Genomic DNA, 20,985 nt, shown 5'->3' with positions numbered 1-20,985 from the left:
CTTGTGCTGATTCATTGTATTTGTAAGGATGACCAAGTAAAGAGTCAAGCCTCTGACATATTTCAGCCAGCTTTCCTTGCCCTACATAAGTTAGTTAAATTTAGAAAATAACTACTTTTGTTTCTATTGCAGGAGAAGTAGTTTTCTTCTCTTAGGCAATGGTTTTTTTAAAAAAAAATTTAATTAATTTATCTTGGGCTGCATTGGGTCTTTGTTGCGGCACACGGGCTTTCTCTAGTTGCCACGTGCAGGGGCTCCTCTTTGTTGCGGTGCTTAGGCTTCTCATTGCGGTGGCTTCTCTTGTTGCGGAGCCCAGGCTCTAGGCACGCGGGCTTCAGTAGTTGTGGCTCACGGGCTCTAGAGAGCAGGCTTTGTAGCTGTGGTGCATGGGCTTAGTTGCTCCACAGCATGTGGGATCTTCCCAGACCAGGGCTCGAACCTGTGACCCCTGCATTGGCAGGCGGATTCTTAACCACTGCACCACCAGGGAAGCCCCTAGGCAATGATTCTTTTCTTTTCAAGAATTAAATACAACAATGACCTTTCAAGGTATTTCACAAGTCTTTTCCATTCCTTGTATTTTTATTGGTTTGAGAAAGCTTGGTAGCTTGCCATTAAGTTTTCTTTTTTAAATGGCTTTGTTTTGCTGATTTTGGCAGTTTTTAAATGATCCATTCAACAAATTATTGAGTGTTTATTACATGCCAGCTACTGCTTTAGGTTCTTGGGAGACAGAAGTGAACAGAAGACAAGAACTTGCTCTCATGAAGCTTAGGGTCTAGGACTGCGCTGCCCACTAGGGCAGCCACTGGCCACGTGTGGCTATCAAGCAGTCAAAATGTGGCTAGTCCAAACTGAGATGTGTATGTGTAAAATACACACTGGATTTTAAAGACTTGGTTCAAAAAGATAATATAAAATATCTCATGGATATTATAATTTACCTATTTATAGGTAAATTATAATGTAACATAATGCGTATTTTCAGTTTGTGGAAAAACAGGTGTGGGACAAGAAAAATAACTGGAAAAAATGTTTCTGTTTAATCTTAGATCTGTTGGTGAGTGGTGTGCACACTAAAATCAAATGTATCTTAAACTATTTTTTTTTTGAGATACTGTATTGTGTATAGAACACCCACAAGAATCGAGCTAAACTTGTTTTTTCTGTGGTAATTTAAAAAGTTGGAAGATTAAAAAAGACTTAGTGTACATGGCAAAGTTTAAACCATAAAAATGATTAAAACGATTGAAATGATCTTCTTCTCCTTCCCCAAATGCACCCACTTTGTAGTTTCTTGTGATTTTGTTGTTGTTGGGGAGGAGACTTGTATACATACACAAGAATCTACGATTGCATACTTTTTAGAAAAGTATAGTTTAGTTCTGCCCCTTACCATTTTGAAGTTTTAAAGAGCAGTTTTAAAGGTGCTTTGGAAGCTGGGAGGGAGGAAAATCATGATAATATAGTATGTTCAAGAGTGTTGAGTTAGGAGTAAAATATATTTACCCATATCTGGGCTGCAGATTCATTAAAGCTTGTTTAAATGTGTTTGTTATGAATAGAATATTAACAGTATGTTACGTTTCATTATTAGTACTTGTTATAGATTATTCTAATTTTCTGAAAACTCCAGCATGTGGTTTTACCCCATCATCAGTTATAGAACAAAGAAATGTGTTGTGCAATATTAAACCCAAATTAGAAAAGAACAAAAAAACCACCAAACCTCTGAAAAACCTCAGAGTAGTCCTTTTATTTTATTTTTTTAACATCTTTATTGGAGTATAATTGCTTTACAATGGTGTGTTAGTTTCTGCTTTACAACAAAGTGAATCAGTTATACCTATACATATGTTCCCATATCTCTTCCCTCTTGCGTCTGCCTCCCTCCCACCCTCCCTATCCCACCCCTCTAGGTGGTCACAAAGCACCGAGCTGATCTCCCTGTGCTATGCTGCCGCTTCCCACTAGCTATCCATCCTACATTTGGTGGTGTATGTATGTCCATGCCACTCTCTCACTTCGTCACAGCTTACCCTTCCCCCTCCCCATATCCTCAAGTCCATGCTCTAGTAGGTCTGTGTCTTTATTCCCATCCTACCCCTAGTCTCTTTTTATTTCTTAGATTCCATATATATGTGTTAGCATACGGTATTTGTTTTTCTCCTTTTGACTTACTTCACTCTGTATGACAGACTCCAGGTCCAACCACTTCACTACAAATAACTCAATTTCGTTTCTTTTTATGGCTGAGTAATACTCCATTGTATATATGTGCCACATCTTCTTTATCCGTTCCTCTGTTGATGGACACTTAGGTTGCTTCCATGTCCTGGCTATTGTAAATAGAGCTGCAATGAACTTTGTGGTACATGACTCTTTGAATTATGGTTTTCTCAGGGTATATGCCCAGTAGTGGGATTGCTGGGTAGTATGGTAGTTCTATTTGTAGTTTTTTAAGGAACCTCCATACTGTTCTCCATAGTGGCTGTATCAATTTACATTCCTACCGACAGTGAAAGAGTGTTTGTTCCCTTTTCTCCACACCCTCTCCAGCATTTATTGTTTCTAGATTTTTTGATGATGGCCATTCTGAAGAGTAGTCCTTTTAAACAGCGTGTACATAATGTATTAGATTAACTGGAACTAGTTCAGTGCTCTAAATTTAATTCTGATTTTCTTTTCCCCCCAACTTTTTCGTTTGTAAAAATTTCTTTAAAAATCTTTAATTTTACTTTTAATATTTTCGTCCCGCCCCCCAGTACGCGGGCCTCTCATTGTTGTGGCCTCTCCCGTTGCGGAGCACAGGCTCCGGACACGCAGGCTCAGCGTCCATGGCTCACGGGCCCAGCTGCTCCACGGCTGTGGGATCTTCCCAGACCGGGGCACGAACCCGTGTCCCTTGCATCGGCAGGCGGACTCTCAACCACTGTGCCACCAGGGAAGCCCTAATATAAATATTTTAAAGTGAAGTTACATTAATGAATTTTTCACAAATGAAAGAATTGTGTGTTTTAATTCCAAATGGAAGTCTAAGACATTTAGTGAACATCAGTCTGCCTGATTCTGAATTTATAGACTTGTTTAATAGGTATTAAATAAAGTACATAATTAAATGTTACTAAGCATCTCATAATAGAATTACAGCTAGTAATTCATTACTGCATAATATATCTAAGATTAGTTGTCTTGAATTTTAAGCAATTTATTAAGTTTATTTTAAAATGTTACTGTTTATACTGTTTAAATATGTAATCTAGCACATTTTAGTTTTGCTTATGTTAGCTTTTCATATGGGTATTAGTATTTAACTTTTTCTTTCTTTTTTTTTTGTGGTACGCGGGCCTCTCACCGCTGTGGCCTCTCCTGTTGCGGAGCACAGGCTCCGGACGCGCAGGCTCAGCGGCCATGGCTCACGGGCCCAGCCGCTCCGCGGCATGTGGGATCCTCCCGGATCGGGGCACGAACCCACGTCCCCTGCATTGGCAGGCGGACTCCCAACCACTGCGCCACCAGGGAAGCCCAGTATTTAACTTTTTCAAAACAAGTTTTGAATTTTATTAATTTAAATTTTAACTTAAATTAATTAAAAAATTAATAAAATTAATTAAAATTAAAATGTCACTAAACTGCTTCTGAATGGTTTGGTCAGATATAAAATTCTAGTTAGCTAGTTTCATTGTAATTTTTAATTTGGTTTAAATACTGCCACTCTAAATCTCTCTATCAAAGGACTAGATGGATATTTTCATAACATCAGAATACCTAAAACAAATATTTAATCTTTGATTAAATATGAAACACTAAAACCTTTTAGAATCTGGAATTGGTCTCAGCAAAGTCTGAGTTTGTGTATGTATATTTCTTGTTATTTCCAATAATGAAGAAAACACAAAAAATGCCAAGAATTGAGATATTTGAAAATAAAGTTTTAAATTACTGAATGCGCAAAACTTAAAAATTTCCAAGATGCCTTTAATCCAGAGCCAATTGATAATAAATCTTCTTCAAGAGATTGCATTTTAAAACTTCTGTGGCTAATTTGCAGTTTTGTTTTCTTTTAACTTATCTGTTGAGTCCTGCCAATGACCAGTGTGCCCAGGTGCCAGAGAGACAGGAAAGCGTTAACTTAAAATTTTGAAAGAGATTAACATTTTATTTATTTATTTATTTTTAAATTTATTTTATTTATTTGTTTTTGGCTGCGTTGGGTCTTTGTTGCTCTGTGCGGGCTTTCTCTAGTTGTGGCGAGCAGGGTCTACTCTACATTGTGGTGCGCAGGCTTCTAATTGCGGTGGCTTCTCTTGTGGCTCACAGGTTCTAGAGCGCAGGCTCCGTAGTTGTGGTGCACGGGCTTAGTTGCTCTGCGGCATGTGGGATCTTCCCAGACGAGGGCTTGAACGCGTGTGCCCTGCATTGGCAGGCGGATTCTTAACCACTATGCCATCAGGGAATCCCGCGATTAACATTTTATAGTAATGTTATTCAATTAAGAAAGCAAATTTATAAGAATGATATGTACATTAACATTTTTAGCTATTGTCGTAATTGGCAGTAACTTTAAATGCATAGCTGGGCTGAGTTCTTCAGACGGTCTGCTTAGGTAATTGGCAGTTTCTGGAAGATACTAGAGCTGTTAAGATTCTGAAATTATATATATATATATATATATATATATATATATATATATAGAGAGAGAGAGAGAGAGAGAGATTTAATCTACAGAATTTTAAGGTATGTGTGTTGTTACAAGTAAATCAGATCTGGTTCTGGTTGGTTGTTTTGAAGCTATTTGTTTGACCTCATAACTGTTAGAACTCTGAATTTATAGGTTCTTGGAAAGATAGACCAAGTTGCATATATAGTATTTTTCCTGTTGCTTTTTATGCTTTTATGAGAATGAAGATAGAATTCTGTAGCTAGTTTTAAAAATGTACACACTACATATTTAAAGCTTTCCCAAGTCCTCAAATACCTAAAGTTATAAACATAGGAGTAAATAACTATTTTAATGACGTCCAGCAGATAAATCTATAGGGAAGGTATTTACGATCCTGAATACTTGTAACTTTTTTTTTTTTTTGGTCTCACCGCGGGGCTTGTGGGATCTTAGTTCCTCCACCAGGAGTTGAACTCAGGTCCTCGGGAGTGAGAGCGAGGAGTCTCAAGCACTGGAACGCCAGGGAATTACCTGTAACTGATACTCTTACGTTTAAGATGTGTTCCAGATTTCGTCATCAGTAGAACATGCTAAATGTAGGTGTATGTGTATGATGTAGAACCTCTTAGAAAAAAACGTTAAAACTTTTACCTAGGTCTTTCCTCAGCCCTTCTGAAGCCTGTGTTAAAAACAACAAAAACAAAAAACGTGATACGTGAACAGATGGTGTGGTGAGAGGTGTGTCAGATTCCGGGTGTGCTGCCCCCTGGTGGACGATCTGTCTCTATCGCTTAGGTTTTTGCACTTGTTTCTACAAGTCGATCTTTAGGCAATTAATTAAAGTGCTTGGCTGTTTAACATGTTCTTAAGTGTTTTGAAAATGCATACGTTTTTATTTCAACATTTTTACAAGGTGTTAAAGTCTAAAGTCCAGCCCACTAAGATTTAATGTCCTGTACAGATTGTTAATGACAGATTCAGATGGTTTTTCTGACAGTAAAGCTTTCAAAAGGGTTACAACATTTTGGAAGGGGGAGAGAAAGGGCCATTTTAACCTCTTGGTGTCTGTGTTATAGAGAAAGCCTGAGGGCAGGTAGATGAGTTCCAGATACACTTGAGGGTAATTACACTGCAAAAGTGAGAGCCTTTTATACCTTTTGGTGCTCAGTGTACTCTCTCCTTTTGGCTTATGTTAAACTTTTTGGCCAATCATAACTATATAATAATGACGACCAGGAGTTTCTTCTTTTGGGAGACTTGTGTCCTCCATGGGCATGGAGATGTTAGTCATAGTGTGTTTTTGTGTATAATGATAGTGCAAGGTTATCTGCAAAGTCTAGTATGGTTATATCTTGGAAGAAAAGAATTGAGTTGCCTTGGATGAGGAATGTCAGAGATATTTGGATTAAACTTATATATCTTTGTTTTCTTGCTACAGACAAACCACTATATATAAAATAAACAACAAGGTCCTATTGTATAGTACAGGGAATTATATTCAATATCTTATAATATCCTATAATAAAAAGAATATGAAAAATAATATGTATAACTGAATCACTTTGCTGTATACCAGAAACTAACAACAGTGTAAATCAACTATACTTCAATTTAAAAAAAACCCAAATCAGAAAAAAAAATCTTCAATTACATAAAACAGAATTTTCATACTGATTCTCTTGAAAGCAATAACAATTGTTATTTTATTTGCTTGATTATACAAAATATTAAAATTAGAAATATAAACCATGTGAATTGTATAACTCTACTTCTTGGAAACAAGAAGGCATCTAAACTTCATTGTTCAAACTGTCAGTTGTATTGGGACTGTTGTAGTTGCTAAAGTTGATGAGAAGATGATATAACTTGATAATGACCAACTGTAACTTTCTCACTTAAAAAAGCAAAACAAACAGAAAAACAAATCCAAGGATTTGTCTTGGGTAAAGACCACATCCAGGTATCAGTAATGTGAAATAAAACATTAATACAGAGATATCCCTATGTTCAAAATGCAGCACTTTAAAAAATTTAGTCCTTTAAAACACCTCTTCTTGAAGATATAGTTTACTTAGTGGTGGGGACTTTTATGTGGAAAATAAGTATTCCACATAAAATGTTGTATGATCCTGAAATTACCTTGATAAATGGAAATAAAATTCAATTAATCAGTTTTGCCTTTGAGTATCAAGTATACTATGTTTTGTTTTGTTTTTTGCGGTAGGCGGGCCTCTCCCTGTTGTGGCCTCTCCTGTTGCGGAGCACAGGCTCCGGACGAGCAGGCTCAGTAGTTGTGGCTCACGGGCCCAGTTGCTCTGCGGCATGTGGGATCCTCCCAGACCAGGGCTCGCACCCGTGTCCCCTGTATTAGCAGGCAGATTCTCAACCACTGCGCCACCAGGGAAGCCCCCAGCCCTACACTTTTCAAAGAGTCATACAGGCACTGGGTCTTTTATTTAAATAGACACTGTCCCTGATGTTCAACTACATGCATTTCTGTGGTTGGTTGAAATACTTGTGACTTTTCTGGTTAAAGACACATTTTCAGTTTCTCAATGTGAAGACTAGAGAAATGTTTTGGTTATTCAGGAATCAAGGATCAGTTTGTGTCCTATTAATTCAACTATTATTTTTCAAAGTGATCTGTCATCTTCCTTGCACATATCCTAATGAAGGTCAAGAACTTTATATTCCTCCATTGAAGGGACATATAGTCTCCTACAAGAAAAAGAGATAGCAGTGCATATTTGCAGGCATTAGTAATAACAACAGCACATAGAAGAACATTCAGCCTTTCCTGGACTCTACCAAGTTTCCGTCCATACACTTAGGGCTGTCAGACTGTTCTACATAGATGAAGATGATAGTGTGCACCTTTAAAAGATAAATACCTCTGTTTTACTTAGTGGGACATGGATATTATTCCCATGAAGATGTGGGAGCTGAGGGATGACAGAAAAATCACCTTAGATTCTCACTTAGAACTGTAATGTTAAAAGAGACTTTTGTGGGGCTTCCCTGGTGGTGCAGTGGTTGAGAGTCCGCCTGCCGATGCAGGGGACACGGGTTCATGCCCTGGTCCGGGAAGATCCCACATGCCGCGGAGCGGCTGGGCCCGTGAGCCATGGCCGCTGAGCCTGCGCGTCCGGAGCCTGTGCTCCACAACGGGAAAGGCCACAACAGGGAGAGGCCCGCGTACCGCAAAAGAAAAAAAGAGAGAGACTTTTGTTTCTTTATTCCTTATTGAAGCATTGTTGAGTAATTGCCTGTTATGAACCAGGAAATCTGCTAAGCACTGGAGTATACAATAGTGAATAAGGTAGAAATGACTTGGCCTTCACGGGGCTTGTTCTGTTAAATAGACCTCAGTGGCCACCGAACTTAAGTGAGTGTGAAACCACATTTCCCTGCCCCATCCTGAGAGACTCTGATTTAGGAGGTCTGTATTAGGGCCTGGGCATTTTCATTTTAAGTAAATCCTCCTGGTGATTCTAATGTAGATGATCCTTAGACCACCCGTGGAATGACATCTCTTTATTTTTTAATTTTATTGAAGTATAGTTAATTTACAATGTGTTAATTTTTGCTGTATAGCAAAGTGATTGTTATACATAAATATATTTTTCGTATTTTTCATTATGGTTTATCACAGGATACTGAATTTAGTTCCCAGTGCTATACAACAGGACCTTGTTGTTTATCCATCGTATATATAATAGTTTGCATCTGCTAATCCCAACCTCCCAACTTTCCCTCCCCCACCCCTTTCCCCCTTAGAAACCACAAGTCTGTTCTCTATATTTGTGAGTCTGTTTTTTGATTTTTTATTTATTTATTAATTTTTGGCTGGGTTGGTTCTTTGTTGCTGTGCGCAGGCTTTCTCTAGTTGCGGTGAGTGGGGGCTACTCTTGGTTGCGGTGCGTGAGCTTCTCATTGCTGCGGCTTCTCTCGTTGCAGAGCGCGAGTTCTAGGTGCGTGGCCTTCAGTAGTTGTGGCACACACGCTCTATAGCTCAGGCTCAGTAGTTGTGGCGCATGGGCTTAGTTGCTCCACGGCATGTCGGATATTCCCCGACCAGGGCTCGAGCCCGTGTTGCATGTATTGGCAGGCGGATTCTTAACCACTGCGCCACTAAGGAAGTTCTGCGAGCGCAGTCTTAACCACTGGACCACCAGGGAAGTCCCTGGCGCAATGAGTTTTGAAAGCTGTATATACCTGTGAAAGTACACCCACTATCAAGGTGTGGAACACTTCTATCCTTGATGTTTTATATATATATATATATATATATATATATATACATATATATATATATTTTGCAGGGATACTTTTTTTTTTTTCTTTTGAGCTTATCCCTTTTACCTGGACATTTGGGTTCTTCCCAGTTTTACCTGTTTACAAACGTTTTTGAGTCTGTTGCAGCTTTATCTAGAGAGAGACTGAGGAGGAGAATGCTTGAGAGGCTGCATTTCTAGTCTGAGGATTTGATAAGAGACTGCCGAGTCAGTCATGAGGCAGCGTTATGCCAGTTGACACTTATCACCAGCAATCTGAAATGCATCATCTCCCCTGGTATTCATCTACTTGGAGTATTCTGCGTTAAAAAAAAAATTGAGGTTGACTTTTTAAGGAGCTAATTCTTAACTGTATAAAACAAGCCAGGATAGATATAATTACAGTATTGAATACTGCAATTAGTACAAATAATTGTATTGAATTTGGCCAGGTTGGACTTCCTCTTTGGGCATAGTTTGTGTTGGTTGGGCACAGCTAAGAATGAAAATCTGCAGCCGGTTCAGAGTGCCTGCAAGTGACAGGTTGAAGAGGCCAGGCCATACTGCTCTGAGTACAGAGGTTTGTCTTTTTATTTGAAAAATGACCAGTACACATATGGACCATGTGTCCCAGCTCTTCGTGTAAGAGATCAAGGCAAAGAGGAAAATGTTAGAAGTTAAGTTAGACTTGGTTTTCTCTTCCTGTCTTCAGCTGTGTTAGATCATGATCCAAGCCTTGGCCTCTTTATATCTGTGATGTGGGAAAGTGGTGATTCTCTTGATTTGTATAAGTAATAGTAGAAAGAAAGAAAGGAGGATGGCCTTTTGGGAGAAACAAGATGAAGAAAATGAACATTTAGGACTTACAGGTGGTTTGGATGGAAGGTTGCAAGTCTATACACTTGTTTGTCTTGCAGTACGACTTAGCATGAAATGACTAGCTTTAAGGGCCTAGGTGCCAGTGTATACAATTTTCATAATATCTTGAGGCAGTTGAATTAGCTGAGTTTCCAGCATAGTTGACTTTCTTGGTATTCATATGTAACCTTGTCCATTTAATGTCAATATTGAGTTTTAGTATGTGAATTGATTGTACAGTTTAAAGCTGTGGAGCAAAGTGAAAATTTTGCTTGAGATTGGCATATCTTTGACCTTTGGGTTTAACACGCAACCTGTAATTTTTCTGAAGTTGTTTTGATAATGGTTACGTTATTGGTTGGATTATAAGTGAAATCAGTAAGAAGGAATATAGTTAGGAGGATAGACTGTGGATCCAGAATGCCAGGAGCTGGATTCTGACCCTGCCACTCATTAGCAGGGTGTGTTTGGGCAAGATAAACTTGTGCTTTTGTCTTTGAGTCTATAAAATGCTGATTGGGAGGGTTACGTGAGATAACAGACATTGTCTTAGGCAGTTTGGGCAGCTGTAATAAAATACCATAGACTGGATGGCTTAACAGATGTTTATTTCTCACAGTTCTGGAGACTGGGAGGTCCAAGGTCAAGGTGCACACAGATTCTTTGGGTTCTTGCTGAGGGCCCCGTTCTTGGCTTATATAGACAGATGCCTTCTTGCTGTGAGGTCACATAATCTTTCCTCTGTGTGTGCAGCGAACAGAGCTCTGGTCTGTCTTCTTAGAAAAACAGTAATCCCATTATGGGGGCTCCATGTTTCTGTCCTCACTTAGCCTAAATACTTCCCAAAGTCCCCATCTCCTAACAGCATCACATTGGGGGATAGGGCTGCAACATACGAATTTGGGGGGAACACATAAACATTCAGTCCATAACAGACATAAAGCATTTTCTTGTTTACATTCTTATTTATACCTGGTGTCAAGCTTTAATGTGGAAAAAAGATGTAAATGTCAAAGACTTTTGGCAAAAACTTAGTAATCTAAAATTTGAATTGAAAATAACAGTTGGCCCTCCATATACATGGGTTCTGCATCCGTAGATTCAACCCACTGTAGATGAAAAATAATTGGGGAAAAAAAATCTAGAAAGTTCCATAGAGCAAAACTTGAATTTGCCTTTTGGGAGCAACTGTTTACATCTCATTTATATTGTATTTACACCTATTTACATAGCATTTACATTGCATTCGGTATTATAAGTAATCTAGAGATGATTTAAAGTATATGGGGGAACTTCCCTGGTGGCACAGTGGTTAAGAATCCGCCTGCCAATGCAGGGGACACGGGTTCGAGCCCTGGTCTGGGAAGATCCCACATGCTGCGGAGCAACTAAGCCCATGCACCACAACTACTGAGCCTGCGCTCTAGAGCCCGCGAGCCACAACTACTGAAGCCTGTGTGCCACAACTACTGAAGCCCACGTACCTAGAGCCTGTGCTCTGCAACAAGAGAAGCCACCGCAATGAGAAGCCCCCGCTCTCAGCAACTAGAGGAAACCCGCGTGCTGCAGCGAAGACCCAGTGCAGCGAAAAATTAAATAAATGAATAAATAAATAAATTTTAAAAAAAAGAATGTTAAAAAAAAAAAAAAAGTATATGGGGGCTTCCCTGGTGGCGCAGTGGTTGAGAATCCGCCTGCCAAAGCAGGGGACACGGGTTGGAGCCCTGGTCCGGGAAGATCCCACATGCTGTGGAGCAACTAAGCCCGTGCACCACAACTACTGAGTCTTCTCTAGAGCCCGTGAGTCACAACTACTGAGCCTGCGTGCCGCAATACTGAAGCCCACATGCCTAGAGCCCGTGCTCTGCAACAAGAGAAGCCACTGCAATGAGAAGCCGGCGCACTGCAATGAAGAGTAGCCCCCGCTCATCGCAACTAGAGAAAGCCCACACGCAGCAACAAAGACCCAACACAGCCAAAAATAAAATAAATAAATTAAAAATAAAATAGGGCTTCCCTGGTGGCGCAGTGGTTGAGAGCCTGCCTGCCGATGCAGGGGACATGGGTTCGTGCCCCGGTCCGGGAAGATCCCACATGCCTTGGAGCGGCTGGGTCCGTGAGCCGTAGCTGCTGAGCCTGCGCATCCGGAGCCTATGCTCCGCAACGGAAGAGGCCACAGCAGTGAGAGGCCCGCGTACCGAAAAAAAAAAAAAAAAAGTATATGGGATACTACCCATTTTATATAAGGCACTTGAGCATCTGTGCATTTTGGTATCTGAGGGGCTTCTGGAACTAATCCCCTGTGAATTTGGAAGGATGACTGTAATCACCATGGACACATGGTTTTATTTCTCTTTCAAACAAAATGGGTATTGTCTAGCTCTGGCCTAGGAGTGATAATCAGCCCAATAACAGTGAGCACCCAGGTTGTGTCTCGTATTATTTCTGACTAAAAGGAACCAGTGCTCCATGTAGATGAAACTGGTTGCAGATGGGGGCAGGAAGTGTACAAGTTGAACCTGGATTATCATAAAAGCGAAAAAGCTCTCAGATTGCTGGAGTCATTTCAAAAGATACAGGATCAGTGTGAAGAGGCCTCTGCTGATTAACCAAAGATGGGGCAATTTGAGCATCAAAAGGAATTAATGCAGTGGGTCAATACACACAAAATATTTGTGAATCCATAATGTTACTGAAAAAAAATTAGCATTTGGTCATCTTTGGACGATGCCAGGGGACCAACTCATTATTTTGAAAAGTTTGAAATAATGATGTCTTCGAACTCTTGAAAGAAGACATTGGGGCTTCCCTGGTGGCGCAGTGGTTGAGAGTCCGCCTGCCGATGCAGGGGACACGGGTTCGTGCCCCCGTCCGGGAAGATCCCACATGCCGCAGAGCGGCTGGGCCCATGAGCCATGGCCGCTGAGCCTGTGCGTCCGGAGCCTGTGCTCCGCAACCGGAGAGGCCACAACAGTGAGAGGCCCGCGTATCACAAAAAAAAAAAAAAAAAAAAAAAAAAAAAAAAAGACGCCGAAATGAGGATTTGCATGAAGCTGGTTTATTTTGGAGATGGTTTCAAGAAGCAAGAGTGAGGGAATGGGGAGAGTGAAATGGAGGTTTAGGACAAGCCAATGAAGGGCACTTTATTGAGGTTGCCATAAGGAAATAGGACCTTTGAGAAATGTGCAGAATGCTTCCCAGGTGGAAGACTGGGGCATTTATCTACTGGCTTGCAACGTTCTCCTCTGTAAATTACATATTGTCTTGAGGATTTCATCTCTCCTCTGTTTCTGGGCTGTTCTTTTTTTTTTTTTTAATTCTCCCTTTTGACAAAGCGTGTTTTATTTATTTATTTATTTTTAAAACATCTTTATTGGAGTATAATTGCTTTACAATAGTGTGTTAGTTTCTGCTTTGTAACAAACTGAATCAGCTATACATATACACATATCCCCATCTCTCCTCCCTTTTGTATCTCCCTCCCACCCTCCCTATACCACCCTTCTAGGTGGTCACAAAGCCCCGTGCTGATCTCCCTGTGCTATGTGGCTACTTCCCACTAGCTATCTATTTTACATTTGGTAGCGTATATATGTCCATGCCACTCTCTCACTTCATCCCAGCTTACCCTTCCCCCTCCTCATGTCCTCAAGTCCATTCTCTACATCTGCATCTTTATTCCTGTCCTGTCCCTAGGTTCTTCAGAACCTTTTTTTTTTTTTTTTAAGATTTCATATATATGTGTTAGCATATGGTATTTGTTTTTCTTCTTCTGACTTACTTCACTCTGTATGACAGTCTCTAGGTCCATCCACCTCACTACAAATAACTCAGTTTCATTTCTTTTTATGGCTGAGTAATATTCCATTGTATATATGTGCCACATCTTCTTTATCCATTCATCTGTCGATGGACACTTAGGTTGCTTCCATGTGCTGGCTATTGTAAATAGAGCTGCAGTGAACATTGTGGTACATGACTTTTTGAATTATGGTTTGCTCAGGGTATATGCCCAGTAGTGGGATTGCTGGGTCGTATGGTAGTTCTATTTGTAGTTTTTAAAGGAACCTCCATACTGTTCTCCATAGTGGCTGTATCCATTTACATTCTTCTGGGCTGTTCTTGAACTCTGCTGAGACTTTGGTGAAAAACCTGAGGTGAAACAGAGATGCCTAAGGGTGTGCTTAGGGGTGGAAGGAGGCGGGACAACTTCACTGTGCTTGGGACTGTCTCCCACAGCTGTGAGTGAAGTCAGCAGTGAGCATGGGGACGTGACAAGCAGCCCACAGCCAAGTGCAGAGGGGAAAGAATCAAATACTCATCCTGCCTTTACTATACTTACTGTAGTTCAGCGTATCCAAATATGTGATAAAGGAAAGTTGTTCTTTCTGGAAGAACTCCAGCTAAATTAAAAAATACGGGGCTTCCCTGGTGGCGCAGTGGTTAAGAATCCGCCTGCCGTTGCAGGCGTTCGTGCCCCGGTCCGGGAAGATCCCGCATGCAGCAGAGCGGCTGGGCCCGTGAGCCATGGCCACTGAGCCTGCGCGTCCGGACCCTGCGCTCCGCAACGGGAGAGGGAGAGGCCACAGCGGTGAGAGGCCCGCGTACCGCAAAAAAAAAAAAAAAAAAGGAAGATGCTAATATAAAAAGCATGAGAATGACAAAAATTGGGGGTGATGGTTACTTTCTAGGAGGCAGGCATTGGGGTGAGGGAAGAGCATGGTAATTTCAATTGTCTTGTTCTGATTTGGTGAGGTGGGTTCATATATGTCTTATGCTTTGTAATGTAAAGATATTACACATCATTGTATATCAAATTTAACATAGCAAACAATTACTTAAAAGGACACAAAGAGGATGCAATGGGTAAAACCCAGAATGAGTAACTGCATAGGATTTATTACCTGGACCTCCAAATAAATAGCAAGAAAACAGAGTGAAGGGGAACTCTTATATCCAAGAGACCTAAGAGATGTTGACTCTGCACATGTGGGCATATTGTTGGGATCTTGATATGAACAGACCAACAGTAAAAAGATAGTTATTAAGCAATTGGAAATAAACAGCGTGTGGGTATTTGTTCTCAGGTAATTTTTGTTAATCACTTTTAGAAGCAATAATGGTGATATAGTTAATTTTAAACAAAAAAAGTTCCTTTTGTCAGTATTTACAGATGTACTGTAGTGTGACAGGCCATGTAAGTGGGACTTGTTGGTACAGGTGTGAGTATAGATAAAAAAGATCAGGTGATCATACTTGGTAACTGATACAGGCATATGGAGGTTGATATGATTTTTCTAGTTTGGTGTCAATTTGAAAACTTCCATAAAAGCAATTTAAATCAGTTCCATTTATTACTAAAACTTTTGAAGATGCCCTTAGGAGTCTACATGACCTTTATTGGTTTTTTATCCTGTAATTAAACCAGCTTTTAATAAATAATGAGGGACTTCCCTGATGGCACAGTGGTTAAGAATCCGCCTGCCACTGCTGGGGACACGGGTTCGATCCCTGGTTCGGAAGGATCCTACATGCCTCGGAGCAACTAAGCCAGTGTGCCACGACTACTGAGCCTGTGCTCTAAAGCCCACGAGCCACAACTGCTGAGCCCGCAAGCCACATTACTGAACCCGAGTGCTGCTTCTACTGAAGCCCATGCGTCTAGAGCCCGTGCTCTGTAACAAGAGAAGCCACTGCAATGAGAAGCCCACGCACCGCAACAAAGAGTAGCCCCCGCTCGCCGCAACTAGAGAAAGCCTGTGCACAGCAACGAAGACCCAGCGCAGCCCCCTCTAAAAAAAAGAGTACTGAATTTTATTGCAACTATTTCAAGCACAGTAAGCATTTTTTAAAGGTTAAATGAGAGCTTAAACCTTACCTCATTTTTTCCTGTGGGGGGGGGACCCTTAAATTCTATATGATTAACTTATAAGTAGATGGTGTGGAAGTTTTCTTTTAAAATAGCACAAGAGATTAAATCGGTATTTTCCTGTTTTTGTTTTCAAACTTCATTGTGGCTGTTGTTCTTCTCACTCCCCCATGAGCTGTAATAAAATCATGTTAGTTTCTGGATGGTGGATCCATGAGTCTTGTGTCTTCTACCCCTTCTATATGTTATAACAAATGTTAATTTAAGTATCAATTGAGTGCTTCTCAGGTGCCAAACACTGTTCCAGACTCTGAATGCAGCAGTGAACAAGACAGCCTAATGAATCCCTGCTGTTACAGGGTGTGATAGAGGAGGTGAAACACCAACTTTCTTTGCAGATAGTTAAATTGAACTCTAATAAGTGGGTAATCACACTAGAAAACAGTATCTGTTTTCTTGACTCTTAAGTATTTAGCATCAAACCCAAATATAACCTATTTCTAAAAGCTCATTTGGGAGATGAGAGGCAAGAAAACAGGTGATAGTGGTTTTTTGTTTTTTTTCATTAATTAATTTTTGACTGTGTTGGGTCTTCGTTGCTGTGCACAGGCTTTCTCTAGCTGTGGAGAGCGGGGGCTACTCTTCATTGCAGTGCGCGGCCTTCTCATTGCAGTGGTTTCTCTTGTTGCGGAAGAAGGGCTCTAGGGGCTTGGGCTTCAGAGTTGTGTTGCTCGGGCTGAGTTGCTCTGAGGCATGTGAGATCGTCTGGACCACAGATCAAACCTGTGTCCCCTGCATTGGCAGGTGGATTCTTAACCACTGCGCCATCAGGGAAGTCCAGGTGATAGTGTTTTAACTGTGTATAGCCAACTTGATTAGTACAGCTGAGTGGGGTCGTTTTTCTCAAATACCTTCCAGGTCAGAGGTTTGTGTTTATGTACTAGATGAGAATTCATGCCTTTGCTTAGACTTTTTTAATGCTGGGCCTTTTGGCTCTTGTAGTGATCAGAGTGGACCATGGGGAGAGGAGCTAGAGATGAAACTGCAGAGTTTAACATTAGTTACTGGGTAAGTGGGAAAGAACACTGCTAGATGTCAAAACACTAATTGTATGAAAATAATCCTGGTATTTGTCTAAAATGAAACACAAGAGAATCAGATAATGGAAAAGGGACAGCCATTTAAGGGAAATAATTATTCTGGAGTAACTTCTAATAAGTAAATGGGTGTCGGATGTACATTTTGAAGAATGTGTGGGGAAAACATGGCTAATGGATTACTTCTAATGTACAAAAAATAGTATCCTATTTAAAGAAGTTCTTGGGAACCCTGTGAAGTAGGTATTTGTTTTTTTTTTTTTTTTTTTTTTTTTTTTTTTTTTTTGTGATACGCGGGCCTCTCACTGTTGTGGCCTCTCCCGTTGCGGAGCACAGGCTCCGGACGCGCCAGGCTCAGCGGCCATGGCTCACGGGCCCAGCCGCTCCGCGGCATGTGGGATCTTCCCGGACCGGGGCACGAACCCGCGTCCCCTGCATCGGCAGGCGGACTCTCAACCACTGCGCCACCAGGGAAGCCCCCGGTATTTGTTGTTTTAATAATGAATAATTACCTGCTAGGTGACCGTAACTCTCTATGTACACTTCTGTGTGTGCTTTTGGGAAAATTTTTTGGTAATATATATTGCCAGAAAAATGAGTCCAGTAGAGATGAATACTTAGTTTCTTAACATTGTGCTGTAATTTATTACTGTATCAGATGCTTGATTAAGACAGATTAGTACTTGCAATGTATAGTTAATAATTCTTACTTCCTTGGTTACCCAGGGTAAGTATTTACACAGTGTGAGTAACTTTTCTGCTACCTAAAGCAATACATGGCAGATTTGAAATCTATGTTTTAGGAATGTTTTTATTAGGGTATATTTTTTAAGGCTTTTATAGAAAAATATAAAACTTATACAAAAGCAGAGATACAGTACACATCCTGCAGCTTTAACAATTACTAGCACGAGTTTTTTTTTTTAGCACATGAGTTATTTTTGAAACAAATCCCAGAATAACATGTGTAAATTCTAAGACTATGTGGTGTTTGAAAATTTTTTCTTAAATTGGCATTCTGTCACTATCTCTTTGATATATTGCCCTTGGTGATTGTGCTTTGTTTCACTGTCTTATAAAAATAATGTAAAATGATTTTTCCTTCATCGTCTGTTTTATCATTATAAACAGGATGTACCTGAGTTTGTTAATCTACATGTTCTTTAGAGTTCCATAAGGGATAGGCGGTGTCTGTGGCATTTATTTGTTCTTAAGCTTTGGGGTGAATGGGAGAGCCGAAGGAGTAGGCTGTGAATGTAGTCCCAGCTGGTGTTTTGCTGTGGTACTTAAAAGTGGATCGTTTGACCCAGAAAAGGAAATTAACTATAGTTCTAGAAGTTAAAAAATTATTTCACTTGAGATGTCATGCCCAGTTGCTAGTCTCTCTCTTTTTTAAAAAATAACTAGTTGACTGTAAATTCCTTTCCCTCTAAGAGTGTGACTGGTATGTGGTATCCCTAGTACAGTCTCACATAATTCATGTTCCTTCCTTCCTTCATTCTGCCCTCCCTCTGATAGTATTGAGGAGGGGGTAGAAGAAGAGGGATGTATATTACAATAGATTTATTATTATATAAAATACATTTTGTGTTTTATATACATAGCATATGTATAGGTATATGTGTAGGCATTCGAACTAAGGTAGGGGATTTTTCATGTTTTTTGTGCCAAGGACTCCTTTGGCAGCCTGAAAAGTATGGACCTCTTAAGGTATTTTTAAGTGCATAAAATAAAACACATGGGATTATAAAGGGAATTATTTTGAAATACAGTTAGAATAATGTTAAAGCTCATAGTAGCATGTATTTCTTAACATAATAAGGAAAAGTTCTAGCAACACAGCTAACTTTCACAGTAGTGATTATACATGATATTTAAAGATCTGCAACAACGTAAGTGATATGAAAATATCTGATTTATTTTAACGTCAAAAGTACAAGTCATATAATTCTACTGTTGTTTGATGCCAACATCCATAATTGAAGGTGGTGCTAAATTTCAGTTAGGGGATAGTGAAAATAAACATGTGATTTCCCCCATACCCCACCCCTCCTATCCAAGTTCCTTGAATTCTGTCCATGGACCCCTTGGCTGTGATCTCAGATTAAGAACATCTGGACTAAGGCTTTGTTTGTGTTCTGGGATGCTTACTTTGAGGCTAAAGGGTTTGAACTTAGAATATAGTCATCAGATGAAATGTTTTTCAAACAATGTATCTGCCAATTTTAGTGGCTTTTAGAATAAGCCATAACAATCCAATGATGCTAGATTTCCAAATGGTCTCAGTATGCATATTTTGATAACTTTGTCTCCTTTTTCCTTCTTGGACTGCCTTTTCCTATTATATATTAGTTTGTAATTAATATAAAGTATTTTAAGTAGTTTCTAAGCATCCATGTTGGCTATTAATATCTTCTGCTTTTACTTTTTTTTTTTTTTCTTTTAAAAGACATTTTAATTCTTCTGCAGGATTCGGAAACTTCAGATACGAAATATCCCGCCTCATTTACAGTGGGAGGTAAGAATTTCTATATTTAAAACTAAGATTTTAGTATCTAAGCCTGTTGGTAGTTTTTCTCCTTCCAACTCCTGGATGTGCTAGAACACACATGGTTCTTCTCTTTTAGGTTCTGTGTCTTGCATTGGGCTTTTCTTTGTAAGAGTATACTATATCTGAAAACAATCTGCTCTTTGAGATACTTAAAGTTGAAATAAGTTCTGGGGTAACTGGGTAAACTTGCTCATTCAATCACATCCCACAGAACCTTGTTTGAGATCTTTCTGATGAGTTTTGCTAATTGTATTTAAATATGAAGTTCCCTCCTTGGCAATTTTTTAAAGAGCAAATACTGCTATTTATGCTTTATTTAAAAATGTTACTATGCTTTCTTTTGCTCACATGGTGGCACTGTAGTAATTGTATATAAACACAAACCTTTAGTACAATTGAATAGCCTGTGTCAGCAATTTCCAAACCATGTTGATGATGTCATGGTGAGAATTTGAGACCCCAGTAGTTGAAAAGATAAAAGGAAATGTCTGTTGACTCTTCCAGATGGTGGACCTGAAAATTCTTAAAAGCTACTTTGGAGAAGGTGGTGCAGGGAAAACTACTCAGCTTTTGTGTATTTTTAATTTAAAAATCAAGAGTAACTAGCTTTGTGTGTTTCACATTAGTGTTCTAAAATGACATTTGAAGAGTCACTAAACCAGAACCTTCATCAAAATGCAAAGAATGGTTAAAAGGTTTCTTCGGTGGTGAGTTTAGGAAAGCTGGCCTGAGGTCTGATTCTCCAAGGTCCCAGTTTGTAACAAATCACTTATTCTCAGAATATTTTACAGCACATTTATTTTCAGAACAATGTTATTGAATTTAATCTTTGCAGGACTTGGTTCTTTGGTCTATGTTGAATATTTTTCAAGTTAAATAATGTATAAAAGGTATACTTTTGTAGATAGAAACAGTGACATTAAACTCAATGCATTTTCTTGTTTTAGTTTAACATTTGTTTAGGAAATTCAGTATCTTGGAGGATGAGTCCTTTAATCAAGTGTCATGGTATCAAGATTACTGGTTTAATCCCCTTTTTTATTTGTTTTTTTTTGTTTGTTTGTTTGTTTTTTTGCGGTACGCGGGCCTCTCACTGCCGTGGCCTCTCCCGTTGCGGAGCACAGGCTCCGGACGCGCAGGCTCAGCAGCGGTGGCTCACGGGCCCAGCCGCTCCGCGGCATGTGGGATCTTCCCGGACCGGGACGCGAAGCCACGTCCCCCTCATCGGCAGGTGGACCCTTAACCACTGCACCACCAGGGAAGTCCTGTTTTTTTTTTTAATTGGAGTATAGTTGATTTACAGTGTGTTAGTTTCAGGCGTACAGCAAAGTGATTCAATTTTATATACATATATATATATACACATATATATATTGGGTTGGCCAAAAAGTTCATTCTGGTTTTTCCATAACCTCTTACGGAAAAACCTGAATGAATTTTTTGGCCAACCCAATATATACGTATATTCTTTTTCAGATTCTTTTCCATTATGGGTTATTACTAGATATTGAATATAATTCCCTGTTCTCTACAGTAGGTCTTTGTTATTTATTTATAGTAGCGTGTACATGTTAATTAATCCCTTCATTTTAACATGGGCTATGTTAAATATGATTTTCTATTTGGGAACTATATCTAGTGTAATGTAGCTTTCAATGAAAGAGTCAAATGGT

The 20,985-nt window shown here is 39.7% G+C and overlaps 1 protein-coding gene across 1 annotated transcript in view; it reads left to right on the top strand.

Annotated features, from left to right (window-relative positions):
* The window catches only part of IGF2BP3 (insulin like growth factor 2 mRNA binding protein 3), a 140,606-nt gene that overhangs the window by 20,860 nt on the left and 98,761 nt on the right, over window positions 1-20,985 (top strand). Inside the window, exon 3 of the mRNA XM_059074162.2 lies at window positions 19,231-19,279. Within this exon, the coding sequence (XP_058930145.1) occupies window positions 19,231-19,279 (49 nt within the window). The remainder of the gene's footprint in view (window positions 1-19,230; window positions 19,280-20,985) is intronic.

This window comes from Kogia breviceps, chromosome 9 (genome assembly GCF_026419965.1).
Source record: "Kogia breviceps isolate mKogBre1 chromosome 9, mKogBre1 haplotype 1, whole genome shotgun sequence".
Lineage (NCBI taxonomy): Eukaryota > Metazoa > Chordata > Mammalia > Artiodactyla > Physeteridae > Kogia > Kogia breviceps.
This window is presented reverse-complemented; position numbering and strand designations above follow the sequence as displayed.